An 18,118-nucleotide genomic window follows, 5' to 3' on the forward strand; every position below is an offset into this window, starting at 1 on the left:
TTAGCTCTTTTGAATATATTAGCAAAATTATGAAATTAACAAACGTGTTGAAACTAATTATCAGTTTAATTACGAGATTTAATAACATTTGTCATACTAAAAGAGATCTTAGTGGCACAACGGTATGTCTGCAGAATTCTAATGCTAGGAACAGAGTTTCAATACCAGCCGTGTATTACAGATAACCCATTGTGTTGCGTTGTGCTTACCGTCAAACAATCAATACTAAAAGTGAATCGCTTTGTGCTAGTTTAAGTGTCCTGTCTGTGTTAAAACTCTAAATATTTGGTTTCCTGAATTCCGCCTAGTGTTTGATGTAATAAAAACTGTAGGTTTGGTAACGTTCTCACTGGACAATGCGAAAATTGTGAGTGACCAAATAGAGTTGCACATTAAATACTTTATTAAAACTGAACATTTACAAATAATTTTCTACAAAATACTTATGTTTTTTGTCTTTACTGAAATAATATCCATGATAGTACTGCTACATCATAATAAGTGAAAGGAAGACCATTTTTCATTGCTTTTAATGCTAGTCATATGTTACTTTCTGGCCTGGCATGGGCATGTGGTTAAGGTACTCGACTCGTAAGTTGAGGGTCACGGATTCGCATCTTAGTTACGTCAAACAAGCTCGCCCTTTCAGCCGTGGGACGTTATTAAGTCAGGGTCAATCCCACGATTCGTTGATAAAAGAGTAGTCCAAGAGTTAGCGGTGGGTAGTTATGACTAGCTGCCTTCTCGCTAATCGTACACTGCAAAATTAGGGACGGCTGAATTATGGAGAATCTTTTATCAAAACCAAACAACTTTTATGATGTTTATATTTGCAGGTTTGTGAAAATAAGAATAGTATGCATGCCAATCGTTAAATGTGAAAAACGCATTAATATCCTAACATTGTACTGATAACCGAAAACATCCATTTGTCGTACTTTCACGTGTTTTATAGAGATATCACATCATGATAATATAGAATAACCTTGCAAATTACCATTCATTGTCGACATTATTACTATATAAAAATCAAAACATTTACCTTCACATAGCCTCATAAATATTTTGGAAGTGTCATTAACAAAATGAAATATATTTGGTAAAACTGGATTTTGAAATCCAAATTTGAGTAGCTGAAATGTATTCATGTTTAAAATCAAAATAATATAAAAATGCAAGAAAATTGCACTTGGTTAGGTTTTAAGTTTAAATAAAGTTTAAGATTATTATAAGGAATAGAAGATGTGATAAATCAGCCCTTTCATTTCTATATCTTTTTTTTTTTTTCAGGCATGTTAAAGTTTGTGTTCTCTGCATTTGCTAACCTGCCTAGAACAAGCTTGAAAATTAAAGTATATAATAATATTACTCCTAGTAGCAATAGTGTCATCATAGGGTAGCGGTTTGATCTAGTGAAAGTGAAACGTGTAAAATACGAAATTAAATTGTAAGGATATCGCTTACTATTATAATAATACTAATATTAATTTTTATCGATCTTTTGCTAAAATATTTAAGGAGTAGATTATACACATAAGTAAGAATTAATTGTACGTTACTGTTAAATGTCGAAAAAGTAAGTGATTGTCAGCAGATCACAAAGTCAAATGTTCACTCGAAAAATATATATAGCTATAGGGTGACCAGATATCTAAATTCTGGAGTGAAACACTGGAATTTTTTTTTTCCATCCTGCACTGAAATAGTAAATTAAAATAACACTTGCCAAGCGATCTGACCCTTATTGCACAATGTTTTAAACCATAGGCAAACAAAATATGTCAAAAGCTTGTCTTGTTAAAATAATGAAGTAAAATTGTTTTGAACGTACTTGTAAGAAAAAAAAAGTTTTGTTCATGTTAATTTGGGCAAACTATTTCTTTCTGTTTTTAATTATTTACCCAATTTACAATTTATTAGGATAAGCTATGAAAAAGTGAAATATAAAAGCTACCCGTTTATGAGATCATTTCAAATAAATTGATGCATACGGTGTTAAAAAACAATAGAGAGAATACTGTACCACATGAAGTGACTTTGTCAGGGAATACTATAAGTAAAAATTTAGAGAAAATTTGTATAATGACAAACTGTACATGTCAAATTCACACTGAGATAGAGAGAAACTGAGATAATTTAATATATTTACAGTTTTTAATGGGAACAACAAAAAAGACAAAAATTAGGGTGTCTAGTAACCCTACTTATATCATTCAATTATTGTTTTAAGAGTAATACATTAAAATATTTACTTTCATATTATTATACTGTTATACTCAGACCTTTAGACACAAGGAAACAAACTACATGCTTTTATCCAAATAGTGAAATTGACAAATGGTTAATGGGAAGTATTATGTTAAAACATGAGGCTACTTGTGTTAGATATATTATGGTGTAATATTAAACTAAATAATATACGAGAAGAAATTTACAAAATAAGAAAGTGGAAAAGCTCAATTTTGTTGATGTTAAGTGTTTGCTTTTTTTTTTCATTCAAGTTAGATAAGTTATAAGAAATATTGTTCAGCTGTGCAAAATGTCATCCTTCAATTTAGGACTACTTCAAGGTTTTTATTTTCATGAAGCAGATTTGTTTTAAATATATTTTAAGTGCACAGTGACCCAGCATGGACTAGTGGTTAAGGTGCTGAACATGTAATCTGAGAGTCATGGTTTTGAATTCCCATTGCACCAAACATGCTAACCCTTTCAGCTGTGTGGGCATTATAATGTGATGGTCAATCCTACTATTTATTAACAAAAGAGTAGCCCAAGAGTTGGCAGTGGGTGGTGATGACTAGCTGCCTTCCTTCTAGATTTACACTGCTAAATTGGGAACAGCTAGCACAGGTAGGCCTCATGAAGCTTTGTACAAAATTCAAAAACAAACAAGTGCATAGACATGAAACAACATCTCAGAATGACACTCTTTATCTTTAGGTAAAAAATACAAAATACTTTGGGTAAATATCATGTAAGTGACCAAAAATTTACATAAAGAATATAATATTACATGTCTCATAATGAAGATGGAAAAAGAAACTTGTAAACAAACCAAAATCTTTATAAATTATGGTAATTTTTGTTGAAAAAATAATCATTTCTAATAAAACTTGACAAACTTTCGGAGTGTAAAGCTAATAAGATTTATTGTATTACAAAATAGCTTAGCAAAGAATTAGTGGAGGCTTTATAATAATTATTTTGCAAAAGGGTTTGCCCCTAATTGGTTGAGTATTAAGTTTAAAGGCTTAAAACATCAAAATAATCAGAAAGCTCATTGTTTAGCTGTATGATTAACAACTTAAGTTTCTAAATTGTGAAGAATTTAAAAATTGCCAATGTGATCTATTTTTCAAAATGAAGTATTCATAGGAATATTTGACAGACAATTTTGACTTTTGTTAGAGCAAAGTGTTGGAATCTGTAATTAAGAATAATTATAAATAAATTTTTCTTTTTTTATGAGGGCACCCTGATGTTGTCTAATTTAAATTTAAGTATTTTTTGATAGCTTAGATATTTAAGAAATGAAAGAGTAAGTTTGATGTTTAAGGTATCAGTAAAAAAAAAAATAATTTTTTATAGAAAAATTGATCTAGTAGTAAGTCTTATGTTTAAGAAGTTGGTAAATTAAAGTTAAAAATATATGGAAAATTGACTTAATTTCTTAAGACAAAAGATGGTGATAACCTGATTTTTGAAATTTTAAGATCCCACTGGTAGGATCTCTTCAGGATTTTTTCAGTCTCTAGTTTTTTTTATTATATTGGGAAGCTTCTTGGTCAGAAGTTTTTCAGTTTTGCTGATGATAATACTTGATTTTTAAGAGAATTCTTTAATTCAAAAGGTACTCCACGACAATACACCCAAAATGACTTCAGTGAAAAAGGAATCTATATTGTTGCCAGTACTGTACTACTTGTGGTTGCTGTATCCTGTGATTCAAGTAAGCTAAATGGAAGGCAAAGCAACACTCACTTGTAAATGTTCTTATGTGCAGCTAGTTCAGTGTTGTTCTTTTATGTGTCACAGGTCTTGTGAAGAAATTGAAATGGATTATTGAATTGTATCTGCTGGTGTATCTTATAAGTTCAAGGATAAGCCAGGAAATGAGAAGTATTTCGGTGATGGAAATGGGAACTTACCTGTTATGGCATTAAACTTAACTTGATTAATAGGGCATTAGCTTACACTTGTGTGAGTCAACAGTTTCAGCCAAAGCAGGTTGTTTTACATTTTGATGTATAACTCTGGACAAAAAATGTTTACAAGATTTCAAAGTTTTGAAAGCTCAGTGACAGAAGTCATTTAACTTTAAAAAAATGTATTTGTAATTACATCAAAGAAACTAGCATGCTTTGTTCTTATAATGATGGATCTATGCACTCAAGGTATGACACTTCAATGAAATTAAAAATATTTCATTTTTGACTGTAAATATGGCCAGATTAAAAACAAATCATGGTTTCTTATCAGATATTTTCAGAAATAGAATAATTTAATTTTTATGAACCTCACTGATATGTTTCTCAAACACCAAAAGAATGCATGTGTGTTAACATCATTTGCATTGCCAGTCTTGCCATTGTCAGGTGACTTTGCATAAAAATTATCATCAGTCAGTTTTTGTATAGGTGGTAGTTTAATCAAACATTTGATAACTAGATGCAGATATTTTAAAATTTGAAGAAAAAGTAAATGCTGGTGCTGATGGTAAAGTGGTTATTTATTTTTAATTTTAAATACCTGGATTTTAAAAAAATTATAGCTTGAATATTTTTAAATTATTAACATTCTGAATAAAAATATATCAATTTTAAACTTACTATCATTGAATAAAGTATCATATGGCATAGTTGTTTTGAGTTTGTACTTTTACATATAAAAAACAATATATAAGAGGATATTTAAATCTGTTATGTTAACATTATGGATCCACAAATACACATGCATATGTATAAACCTAGTATTTCACTTTTGTTTGGCACATGTCCATATGTTTATACCCATTCCCTGGTGGCTAAGCAGGAAGCTTGAAGGTTTGTAATGTTTAAATCCAGAGTTCCATAATTCATGGTGGATGCAACATAGGCATTCCATCACATAGTAGATTTTTACTTAATTATTTACCCAGTTAAAGAGATGTTTACAACTAGTGTTACATTTGAGAACAATGCTCACATATATTTGTACACTTCGATACTCTACGTACATTTACACATAGTATTACACTTTCATACAATAGACACAGCTAATTGCAACTAGTAAAATATCTATGCACAGTAAAAGTTCACACTTAGTATTACACCTCTCTATACTACATCATAAGTTTACAACTACTGTTAAACCTCTGCAGTTTATGCAAGTGAATACTCTTAGCATTGTATATATAGGTATGTACAAAATACATGTGGCTGATATCTCATTTTTCATTGCTAGACTACATACAGATATATTTGTACCTAGTGATACATATTGTAAATGGATGAAATTGTGTTTATGCATACATTAGCATTGCACCTCTCTTCATTGGTTGATGTGTACATTCGTGTGATATGTAGGCATAACATATTTTATACATATTTATATTAATATACACATTTTTGAAGTTTTTCTTTTGATATATTTCTATGCAGTTTTGACATTAACAGATGACTCAAAAAATTTTGAAATAGTTTCATTCCAATTGTTTTTGTGTTGTTGTTTTCTAGCAGATAGCGTTTACTTTGCCTATTGGAATGTTGCTGCAACTTTGCATATTTTATGGAATAGTTAATCAACATAAGTTTTTCCTTAACCTAGTGGATACCTGGAAGTTACAGCCAGTATATGTTCTAGGAAAGTAACAGTCATATGGTGATGTGGATAAAAGTAAAAACGGAAGTCGTTTTGTTTGTTTGTTTGTTCTTGTATGTGGTATTGGTTCTACTCAGTTATTCTTGTTTAATAATGTGAATAGTTCAATGGATACAGGTCTTGAAAAACTACAACTATTCACTGATTCACAGGTCTAGTAGGAAGGTGAATGTTTAGTGTCTTATACAAATTTGTACACAGTTGTGTTTTGCTATGTTGTATAAATAAATATTGCTCTCCACTTAATGTCACATTTTCAACTTGTTAATCCTCATAGCTTAAATTTCAATCATTTAGTTAAATTCAGATATACCGTTATTATTCTGCATAATCTTCCTGTTATATAGCAGACCTGTCTGAGAATACCACACAATACTCATAATACACTTGGGTATCTGTACCTTTGATATTATATAATACCATTGAATCTAAGTAATAAAGACAATGGAAAAAAGGTAAAGAAAAATTACAAAAACAGGTTGAAAAGTCAGCATATTTTTGGAAACACTATTAATAACAGTTAAGTCAAGCTTAAGTCAATTATTAAAATCATATAATCCAACTGAGTTAATAATTAAATTGTTACAAACACAGTTTTATATTCAATAGTTTCCAATTATTGTTCAACACTTGCTATTAAGTTCTACTGTTCTTTACATTCTTTCTTATAATGTTTGCTTTGCACATCTAATTATATATTTTGCACTTTTTTACCCATTTGTGTAATTTTTGTATTTTTTTCTGCTGATTGATTTTTTCCATTGTCTTTATTACTGCCACTGAATAACAACAGGTATTTTTACATATAGCCTTACATTGTTGTCACTATACACAAATATGTATACTTCAATGAAATTACACAGTTGTACACATAACATTATATTCCTGCATAACACACTTCCATATTTACTACTAGTATTACCCTTCTATATCATGTACATAGGTGTGAGTACATACAAGATGACACCTTTGTATGACACATATAGTTAGGTCTACATTTAATATTATGTTTTCATACAATACATTTACATTTAGTATTATATTTCTATACAATATATGTAGTTATGAAAACATATAGAACTGGGTGATTATTGCTAGCTTTGTAAGTTTGTGAAACAGCAGTTTTCTAACATGTTATCAGATGGTACCAATCTTTCCTAATTTTTTGTTGTTGTTGTTATTTAAGTAACTTTCAAATTACTGTTCATTTAATATGATAGACATGCTCTTGGAGATTGAAATTTAACATTTTGTGAAAAAAAAAAATATATTTAGTTTAAAATGATTTTGGTACAAATATATTTTAAAGACAGTCTTGACATTTTCTTCTTAGCAAATGAATCACTAATGTCAATTAGGAATGATCACGAGGTTAACATTGTGGTTTTAAAATGTGTAGTAATCCTCCACTGATCCTGTGTAGATCAAATAAATTGATAATTAAAGAATGCAAACACATTTTACTATCATTGTTATCAATAAGGGAAATATTGTTATTTAAAACAAATTACAATTGCAATTAGAAATAATTAAGTAGCCAATTATCCAGTTTATTCATGTAGGTTGCTTAAATAGGATAAACATGAAAATAGTATTCAATAAAAAATTTGAGTTGCATAGTATTTTGCAGTTGCACTAAACAGTAAACTTATGTTATGTGTAGTGTTTTACCTCTGTATAACATATAGTAAGTTATACACTCGATACCATGCCTCCATACATGCAATATTACCTCAAGTGTTACACATTTGTACAAGTGTTGATATAATATCATTTATTATCATTCAATATAAAACACAACCACAAAGGAAAGAATAGTTTTAATTTAAAACATTGTATGACCCTAAAATGTAAAGAGAGCTTTCTTATTTTTAGTCTTTTATCATAGAAAGTTTTTCTTGCATTTTTGGTCTTGTGATTTTTTTTTCATGTGAAAGCATGTTTCAACTTTGTTTAGTTTCATGGGACTGTTGTAACTATTTTTTATATTATCAATTAGCTAATTATGATACTTTTTTAAGATGTATTGACACATCACAAGTTGCAGCTGTGTATGAATCTGACAAGTGAATGAATATGGAAGCTCTTCAGTGTTACAGCAGTAGTGAGGATGAGCATAGTAACTCAGACTGTAACCGTGTTTTTTCACATGAAGGAAAGATGTTTGATAAAGACACCTTTGAGAAAACATCATTATATGAGAGTAGAAACTCTGCTGGTTTGTTGAACATAAACCCAGAAGAAAAGTGTGAAGATTTCTTTGGGTTGAAAGATAATAGTGATGATGAAGAAGCAGAAGTCAAAATGCTGGCAGAGCTTGAAGATGTGAAATTAGGTTTACTTTTAGAAGATCATAGCTTAATTTTAGCCAAAGAACAGTATGGACCCACAATACCAGTTTCAGAAGCTACAGAAATTAAGCCTTACCATAGAGACAAAAAACAAACACACACACCAAGTAAAGGATATTTTCGAAAAAAAGAGCACAGTGACAGTTCTGTGTTAAATTGTAGAGAATATAAAAGGCCCCGTTTGTCATATGATCAGGTTTGTCATAGAATTAACACATGTGAAGCAAGTACAAGTCAAAGTGAAGTTACAAAAAGTTTCAGTAAAAATTTGCTGCATGGTTATCACATGTATTCCAGTTTTTGTCATGTGAATCAAATGATAGATAAAGTAAATGACTATGACCATTGTAATATTAGAGAGACAGGCATAGAACTGCCTCATAATGACAAAGGCATTAAAAGTATTGTAGAAGAAGGGTTATTCTTTAAGCATCCAAAGATTCATGCACACATTAAATCAAATGCCCCATGTAAAGCACCAAGAAGAACTGATTACCAGCTTGGTTACCATCATAGTTCTGTTACTTCTCTACAGTGGAACAAAGCTGAGTACAGCCACTTGCTTTTGTCATCCTCATTGGATAAGATTCTTAAAGTATGGAACACACTTGATAAAGCCTGTCTGCAAGAACTGTCTGTACACCAAGAAGGTATCAGAAGTGCAGTGTGGACATTATCAGGAACCAAGTCTTTTTCTGGAAGCTATGATATGACTGCTCATTTGACTAATGTCCTGACAGGTAAAGAAATTAAAGGTTAATTTCTTTTGTAATACTTTTTCTATATGAAGTTATTTTGTATTGAAATAATATTTCTTTAAAAAATGTTTCAAGCTAGTAGACACACACACACACACACACACACACACACACATATATATATATATATCTATACCTTTCAACACTGTATGACACATGTAAGGAATATATTTCTTTCATTTCCATATTCAGATTTTTATAAAGTAGAAATACCTGTAGAACAGATAATACACCATCTATCAGTTTAAGGTGATTTTGGGGAGGGTAAACAAAGATCACAAAGTTTTTTTGTTGTAGAAAACTTTGTTTAAATTATTAGGTAGCAGTTTCTATTTTATTTTTAGTTATGATGTTCTCATTTCTATATTATTATTCCTTTTATTTAGTTCAACTGTGAGTTATTTGCTGTAAACACTATCTCGTTAAATATTAAAAGAAACCATTTTTTACATTAAGACACCAATGTGAGGTTTTCCCAGTGGAGATGGATAAATTTTAAGTTTGTGATTAATTATGCAAAACAAATGTTTAATAGGTAGCCATGTGACTTGTAATCTCATGGTCAGGCAACACAGTCTTAAGGTCTGAAGTTAGACTGAAAAAAACAACAGATGAGAGAAATGTGTTAAGGTTAGAGATTAGTGAATTTGTGATATGTAAGATACTTGATGTGTTAAAAAATGCTATTTTAGATACATCTTTGTGATTTAATGATATTCTGTTTACACCTACACTAATAATCATATTCTTTAGTAAGTTTTAGCACATCAGAACTAAGTTCAAAATAAAATAACCAGAAATTTATGATACAGATGAATTATTAGATGTATTCTTCTTGTAATTGTTAAAAACAAATATGCTGTTATTTGAGGATAAAAATAACAAAGATACAAAATGTTTAATATGTAAGAAATTATCATATCCAATGACATTTATGTTACTGGTGTATATGTGTGTGTGTGTATTTTTATTATATTCCTCTGATTTTGGAAACTTCAGGTCAAATAGAATATACCTGTCAACATCAAAGCTATGTCACAAGTGTTCAAGTTTGTCCTGATGATGAGGAAATATTTCTAACAGGAAGTAAAGATATTGTTGCTGCTTGGGACAGTCGTATTCAACCTACTTCAGCAATAATGAAATACAAGTCAACTTGTGGCCAGGTGAAACTTTCACTTTACCAGTTCAGAAGATTAACTCTACTTAAAATATTTGGAGGTTTTGTTCAATGTGTAGTAACCATTACATATACATTTAAATGAGTTTATTACATAACAACAGAACACACCTTTTATCTTTCCATTTTTACAATAATAAAAAAAGAAGTTTGCGATGCTGATTCAGTTATGTAAATTTAAAAAGAAATCAGTTGGCAAATATATGGCACTCCATAACCCAAATGTTTTCAAAAGTTATACTTTTTCCATCAGGAGCAAACTGGGAATTACTAAAAATAGATTGAGTAACATCATGGTGGATTACCATGACAAATTGCAAATGTTTTAATTATTTTTCAAAGGAATATTGCTGGTTTGGCTTATTTCCATTGTGCAATACAACAGAAAATGAGAGTATTAGACATAAAAAGGTTAGAAATATTTTATTCATATTGAATAATAAAGTGAAAGAAAGATATGATATGAAAATTGAATAGCAAGAAAACTTTTAAGTAGATAGAACTAAAAGGACAAAACAAACATGGAAAATTGTCATAAATAAATATTAAGTATTAAGAAAGATTTGGTGTAAAATGAAATAATTTATACCACACATTGGAAAGGAAAAAACTTTTTCAAATAAGGAATTAATTAATGGTTGAAAATCTTTGAGTTGGATTGGACAGTATCTAAAAGTGGAAATCAAATAGGCTTCTTTCATTTCTTTATCAGCTTTAGTTTTAAATTAAGTTTAAATACTTTTAAGAATTGCCATTAAATATAATGATTAGGTAGGTTGAAGTGTTGGGCAACAGGGAGATATTTTTCAGTGTTAATAAAATACATTTTTTTCCTTCAACTAGTACTCTACAACTGAAAGAATTGAAGTTCCAAAATCTGCCTTAAACTATTTCAATTTAACTGAATACCAAAAAGAAATAAACCTTGACAGTCTTTCTTTGATAGATTGTTTTTGCAGAGTTTTCATGATGGAACTTTGTAGAATGGATGGCAACTGTCTGTTGTGGAGACACAAGTGTAGAGGATAATGTTTCAAAAATCTTCCTTTCGTTTTCAGGGCAGTGTGTGTGTGTAAAGTGTTGTCAGTCTTTTATAGTGTCCTGGTGTATTGTGGAGGGCGTTATGATTAGTTGGATTATCACTGTTCCTGATTGGAGGAGAGATTTCCTGTAGATTCAGTGTGTTGATGATTCTACTTTTCTCCCAGTTCATTCTGTGTCCAGTTGACATGGCATGCTCTGCAATGGCTGAATTTTGTGTTTTCACAGACAAATTCTGGCAAACAAGAAAAATCAAAGAATCATTTTATATTAACACTATTAAACCTTCACTAAACAGAGATTCTGGATTAGAGATGAGTAACCTGCAGCTGCCATTGGTTGAATTTACAGGAAATCTCTTCTTCAATCAGAAACAGTGATAATCTAACCAATCATAACATGCTCCCCACAATCCTCCAGGACACTATAAAAGATCAACACCACCTACACACACACTGACCTGAAGACAAAAGGCAGAAGACTTTTAAAACATCGTCCTCTACACTTGTGTTTCCACAACAGGCAGTTGCCGTCCATTCTACAAAGTTTCATCTTGACAGTCTTCTCTTATCTCTAAACAACTTTGAAATGAATAAAGAACATTATATTCAGATTAACAGTACTGCAGTGGGTACTATTATGGTTCCTAATTATGCCAACATATTGCAAGCAAACTGTTACAAAAAAAATGCTGTGAAATCTCACTCTTTGAAATGCTATTTTTATTTTGGACAGTTGGTTCTTAATTACTTTTACTTTTTTCTTATGCTAAAACCTTTTACAAAATAGTCAAATTTACATCTGATTACTTCCTTACCCAAATTACTTTTATTGATACTGCTATTGTTTCTTTAAATGACAACCTTTTGCATGCTTGCTTATACATAAAAGGTACTAACAGATTACAGCATTTATGTTAAAGAACATTTCACTCCACCCACACTAAACAGAACATTACTTACTGTCAAGTGCTCTGAATCAATAAAATTTGTATTGCTGAAACAAGTTACAGAAGACATATTTGAGGATCTAAAATAAACCGTTAGAAAAAAAAACTGTAAAGATATGTAAGTTGACACATGGAATGAAAAAGTTAAAATTATCTTTAAAAAGTATAATACTAAAAAAAACAACAAATGCAATTCCTCTTGTTATTGCCTATTATTTTAAACTGAAATGTTTAAAACTTTAAAAAACATTTCTATTTACTACAAATAAATAATCATTTATGACTTTTTTTATTTATTTAAATTCCTATTGTCTTCTTCCAAAATAGCAGAATTCTTAGATATCCATGTAATAAAGTTAGTTGTCTATCATGTAAGTCCACAAAAAATGCTTACTTTTCTATAACAAGTTCAACCAGAAATGCTCTAATCTTACTAAAGAAGTTACTTGCACAATACACACTACCATTTACCAGGCAATGACAAGCAGGATAAATGCAAACAACTCTAAGGAAGCATTTCAACAACCATAAATTTTCTATAAAACACTAAGAAAGGTCTCTCTGTTGCCCAACACTTTAACCATTCAGGTCATTTTATTTAGTAATGTAAGTCTTATATGTTTTTAAACTGGTTTTGAGACTAAAACTGGTAAAGAAATGAAAGAAGCCTTTTGAGTTTATACTTTAAATGCCATTCAATCCTGTGGAATAAATCTACATTCTGAAATTGGTGATGTTTGAGCATTAACTAGTTTCCTATATGACAAATAAGTTTTTCTTTCTATGTGTAGTATAAATTCCTTATTTTTACTTTTAATCTTTCTCAGTATTTGATATTAATTATGATAATTTTCTATGTTTGTTTTTATCATTTTAGTTCTTTCTATTTAACAACTTTTTTTTGCTAATCAGTTTTCATACCATGGCTGTATTTCACTATCAATACTTAATATATAGTTTTCCTTTAAAAAAACACCTGTCAAATGTTTATATCTAACATCATTTCCTGATGTGTTTTACAATGGAAACAAGTCACACTTGCAAATAATCTTTTGTATTTTTTTATAGCAAAGCCATCTCAAGCTATCTGTTGTGTCCACCAAGGAGAATTCAGACCCTAATTTTAGCACTGTAAGTCCGACGACTTACCGATATCCCACCCTTGGACTTTCATTTTTCCCCTAAAGCTAGTCAAAATATTTCCATTTTGTCATGGTAATCTACCTTTCCTCAAAATTCACTTAACTTTGTCTTTCCCAGTTTGACCCTTATGATAAAAGGTCTGCATTTTCAAAGTACTTATTAGGGTATTTTCCCTGAAAAGGACCAAACACAATAGTGAGTTGTTCAGTCAGTCAGTAGACATTAAAATGATATCACATAAAGGGCACTTAATTCTGCAATTTGTACTGTTGTGATGTTACTAAAATGTGTGTATGTCATAAATCAAGAGAAAAATTATGACTTTGTAGGCTGTAACACAGCATGACATACGAGCTTCAAAAGCAAGAAAATATTTGTTACTTTTAATTTTGGTTTTTATACCCAAGTTCCAACTTATTTCACATCATCTTTTGATTTCAGATTTTGGACATAGTCTTTTTACCTGGAGGAAGGACATTTTTATGTAGCTCTGAAATTGTTAGTCGTGACTCTTCTGACAGAACATTAATGGCTTGGGATTGGAGATCAGGAGCTCTGTTATCTAATCAAATTTATCATGTAAATATTACTTGGAGAATCTTTTCAAGGTTGTAATAATCTGTCTCTGCTTAAAACTAGGTAAAAATTATACTATTATGCCAAATGGCAATGCTGTGTTCTATTTATTTTAAACCTCATTTTTTGGGCTTTTACATAATATCTGTTGTACTTGTGTTATGGATTATTCCTTGGCATATAAAATAATGGTATCTTCAATCATTTCTGGTTTTTTCTTTGTAGATTAATTATATTTATAACATTGTGTTTCTGAAAAGGCCAGTAATTGTTTTGAAAACAAGTTATTGATTTTTGTGATGATAAACACCTTAATTACTCATTTCATGATCATGAAATTAATACTTACTATTATGTTTGTGACATTAAATTGGATAGACATATATGTTATAGGTTGTTTACATTTGTTTATTTATTGACTTCAAAGTATGTCAGTCCTGTCTGTTGTTTTCAAACTAATTATCCTCTTTAAACAAATTCATGAAATACTGAACGTTTTGATAAACCATGAATACATATATAGAGGAAAGACTTCACAATGTGGGTTTGTTCTCCTTATTTCAAATAATTAGCAAAAATTAGTAGTTAAGATTTCTATAAATGTATAATGCAACATATTTTCCTCTAGCAAGAAAACTTCCATTCCAACTTAACAATTCCTATATGTAATTATACTTATTAGCAGATTGGTAGTTATTACAACTGATGGTGGGTACAAGGTATGTATGTGTGATGGGTAAATGTTTAACCATTTATTGTATGTATAATAAATATTGAACACAAATTATTAATTCCCAAACATATTTCTCACTGTAGATGCATTGTATGTGATACACTACTTAATGAATACTTTGACCTGAGTAAACAACCTGAAATGTATCAAATTATGCAGTGTTTGGCTACAATGGATTCGTTGTTTGATTTGGCTAAAAGAATGTTAAACTAACAGGTTAATTATCTTAAGTTAAAGAGTTTGGCAAATTTCAAATTCCTTAAAGGTTTGTTCAAGCTTTTTGAAATATCCCGTATTGGCAATGCTTTCACCTCATGTAAATGTTTTTTTTATACTCATGTGTCATAGAGATAAAACTTTGTTATAATGTGTATGTATGTGATTTGCTGCAGGAAAGGTACACTTGCCCTTGCTTACGGGTAGATCCATTAGGACAATATTTCATTGCACAAACAAATGGGAACTACATTGCAATATTTTCTACAATCCATCCATACAAAATGAATAAGAAGAAAAGATATGAAGGGCACAAGGTAGGTTTTTCCATCACTTTTTATTTCAATACATCTGGACCTCTGATACACCATAGTTCATTAACTCTTAAACAGTGGGAATGTTATAGGTAACAGCATCAATTGATGATGGCTGCTATTTAAGAAGTAAAGTACATGTGACTTTTTTTAATGTGTATATAGTAATATCATTTCTAAAATTAGGTTGATTTTGTTTGTTTTTAAACTTTTTCTTTATCATATTGATACTGTCAGAAAGTTTTTCTTATTTAGACATATTTTTGCTTGACAAGTTGCAGGGAAACACCAATGCTGTTAATAATCTGTATAGTAAGAATTTGTGTGAAGCTAATATATATATGTGTATGAATAGACTACTCACTAATATAATTCAGCTGATATGGGACTAATTCAAAAAGCAGTACATAGAAAAACATTATAGTAAATAAGAGAAACAAGTAGGAAAAAATATATCTGAGCTATTCACCTCATTATGTTCATTGTCTACCTGATTTATTCCATTTTGAACCCCCCTTTTTTAATTTTAATTTTATATATTATTACAAGATCTTCCAAGTTGATACTTGAGCTTCAAATCTATTTTTCGTTACTTACTATTTTCTAAAAGAATTAAAAAGTTTAAATAGAAATGTTTATACCTGAGTCACTAAAATACACTGTCTTAGCAAGTAGATAGTAGAGTTGACATACGCTGTAATACACACATATAATAAAATTCAGCTATTATAGTAAAACAATACATGAGAAATAGTGTATCATTAATGTCTTTACTGAATTAAAGCAAAAACTTGACAAACTCCTAACTTTTTTTTCAGAAATATCATGAGTCACATAACTGTATGAATATGAGAGCCTAAAATTTTCATTAGAGTAGTGATTAGAATAACATTTTGTTGAGTAAATGAAAATATTACTATTAAAAATACACTACAAAAATAAAACTATGTTGAGTTATAATGGCTGTCTAAGAACCAATTATCATGGATTTTCAGTGTAAACAGGGGAATATCCTAAATTTTTGCTTAAAAACCTTTAAGCCTTTATAAACAGCATGCTATTGGAAATGTCAACATTGTAAAAGAGATATGACATACATTTCATGGCAAGTATGGTAAAGACAATAGTGCAATATTTGATCACGGTTTAAAATAGCAGGTCAAAGGCATTGTTCATAATCTTAACCCTTCTTCAAAAACAGGTATCAGGTTACAGCATAGGGTGTGACATTAGTCCTGACAGCACAATGGTGATTAGTGGAGACTTAGAAGGTCACCTGTATGTGTATGATACCAAAAGTACAAGATTACTTCGAAAGTTATACTGTGGAAGTTCACCAACAACTTGTGTTGCTTGGCATCCTGTATTGTTTAGTAGAGTTGCCATAGGAACATGGAATGGAGACATAAAAATTTGCCAGTAATATATAATGTATAAATACTGAATATATGTTTGGTTATGTAAAATCACTGTGATGTATTTGTATTCACACAAAAACTGTTTTTTAGTAAAAGTTTTCCCATAGTTGTAAATTCTTTAGGTTTTGTCCTAGTATGTTGCTATCTTTTACATTTATTTTAAAATTTTTTGTAATTCCCATTTTAAAAACTTATATTCACTGAAATTGGTATTTACAAAAAATACTAAGCAACTTGAAAATGTTTTTTTTCTTTTATTTATATGGAGTTGTAAACTAAGCTTCTACTAATTTGTTCACACTATTAAAATTTGGTTTTGAAATTAACTATAAATCTGTTCATGCCAGATTAATTGGATTTTATATTGAGGCATGTGAAAACCTTCCTTTGTGAAAAAAACAGTCAAGCTGTTCAGTATGGAGTGTAGTTACAACCACAGGTTTTGAATTTGATACCTTCAGCCAGGATTGGTCCCACAAGTATCTTTATTATGTACCCTTCTATCTAATTTTTTCAGTGGATGATTTTTCTTCTCCACTCCACTCTTTGTCAGGTTCTCTTGATTGCTCCCAACTGTCTGGCTCAACCTTGGTTTCCAATGTTATATCAACTGCTCCCATCCCCACCTGTGCCTCTTCAGTTTTCTTCATTCCTTCTTTGTCAATCTCATGATCCCATATTCAACATCCCAGTCTACATGCTCTACATCTTCATGCCTGGCTTTTCTCCTATCCCTGATAAGATGCTTTGGTGTCTCAAGTCGAGTTGCTTCCTTGTTTTTCTACTTTCATATGACCATCTTTCATGGAAGGATACTAACACAAGTGGAAAGTCTTCTCTTGTTGTTCTACTAACAGGGATTTCCTGCTGACAAGCTTATTGTCGTGGAGTTTCTCACCTTACTCTTCAACTGTGGGTCTTTGGTCCCCTCATTTTTCAAATATCAGGTGGCTTTATCTCGTATCTTTCATTTCTTCTTTCCCTGTTTGTACCATGCCCGTGCATTTCTTCTGGGCTTGACAACCTTCCAGGCATACTGTTATTTAGCACTGAGACATTACTATGGTCCTACATTCCATTACTTTACCTCTATTTGAACCAATTTCTTGTGTTTCATATTTAATCTGTCCTTTACAACATATTTTTTAACCTTGGATGTTGTCAGTTGTACTGGTATGACTTGATAGTTCATGTACCATTTTTCACCCTTCCTATCTTCTCCTTTATCTAGATTGTCCCTTTATCTCAAAGCCCTTGGCAGCTCAGGAGGGTTGCCCCTCCTTTTTTCTTAGTTCTCTTCCTTCTATATCCCATCTTTACCCTCAACTGGATCCAGGTAGGCTTTTGTGTTTTGTCAGGTCCTTTATTGTAAAAAAGCTTTTATTGACACTTTTCACAGTATATATTCCTGATTCTTTTTATCTTCTCATACAGCAATTCTCATTCCTTCATGCTCTCTTACCTTGTACCCTTATCAGTAGGGTTTGCCTTTAGGTTTGATTGGTCTATTCTTTCCTACCATCAGTCTAACAACTCACGTTTCCCTTGCTTTCAGTCTTCATTGTCCAGTGGAGGAG

The 18,118-nt window shown here is 30.5% G+C and overlaps 1 protein-coding gene across 7 annotated transcripts; it reads left to right on the forward strand.

Annotated features, from left to right (window-relative positions):
* Window positions 1–1,323: 1,323 nt before the first annotated feature.
* LOC143222735 (WD repeat-containing protein 25-like) lies at window positions 1,324–16,874 on the forward strand. Of its 7 annotated transcripts, none has more exons than XM_076449659.1 (7): window positions 1,327–1,447; window positions 3,854–3,952; window positions 7,884–8,968; window positions 9,971–10,137; window positions 13,726–13,863; window positions 14,986–15,126; window positions 16,325–16,874. In XM_076449659.1, exons 3-7 carry the CDS (start codon window positions 7,933–7,935, stop codon window positions 16,544–16,546), a joined length of 1,704 nt encoding a protein of 567 aa, XP_076305774.1. In that variant the 5' UTR covers window positions 1,327–1,447; window positions 3,854–3,952; window positions 7,884–7,932; the 3' UTR covers window positions 16,547–16,874. The 7 variants fall into 7 exon arrangements, 6 of the variants coding, with proteins under 6 accessions (XP_076305777.1, XP_076305774.1, XP_076305773.1 ...); XR_013012447.1 differs by having other exon boundaries at window positions 1,329–1,447; window positions 3,854–4,397; window positions 7,884–8,953; window positions 13,726–13,923; XM_076449661.1 differs by having other exon boundaries at window positions 1,337–1,447; window positions 3,854–4,397; window positions 7,884–8,953.
* Window positions 16,875–18,118: the final 1,244 nt, after the last annotated feature.

This window comes from Tachypleus tridentatus, chromosome 8 (genome assembly GCF_004210375.1).
Source record: "Tachypleus tridentatus isolate NWPU-2018 chromosome 8, ASM421037v1, whole genome shotgun sequence".
NCBI lineage: Eukaryota > Metazoa > Arthropoda > Merostomata > Xiphosura > Limulidae > Tachypleus > Tachypleus tridentatus.

What these genes read in the sequence shown, in the direction of transcription:
- LOC143222735 (XM_076449659.1), top strand. Translation starts at nt 7,933, where the DNA reads ATGAATATGGAAGCTCTTCAGTGTTACAGCAGTAGTGAGGATGAGCAT. An exon ending in TATCTAATCAAATTTATCAT is followed by an intron (nt 13,864 to 14,985) that starts GTAAATATTACT and finishes GATTTGCTGCAG; the next exon opens with GAAAGGTACACTTGCCCTTG. An exon ending in AAAGATATGAAGGGCACAAG is followed by an intron (nt 15,127 to 16,324) that starts GTAGGTTTTTCC and finishes CTTCAAAAACAG; the next exon opens with GTATCAGGTTACAGCATAGG.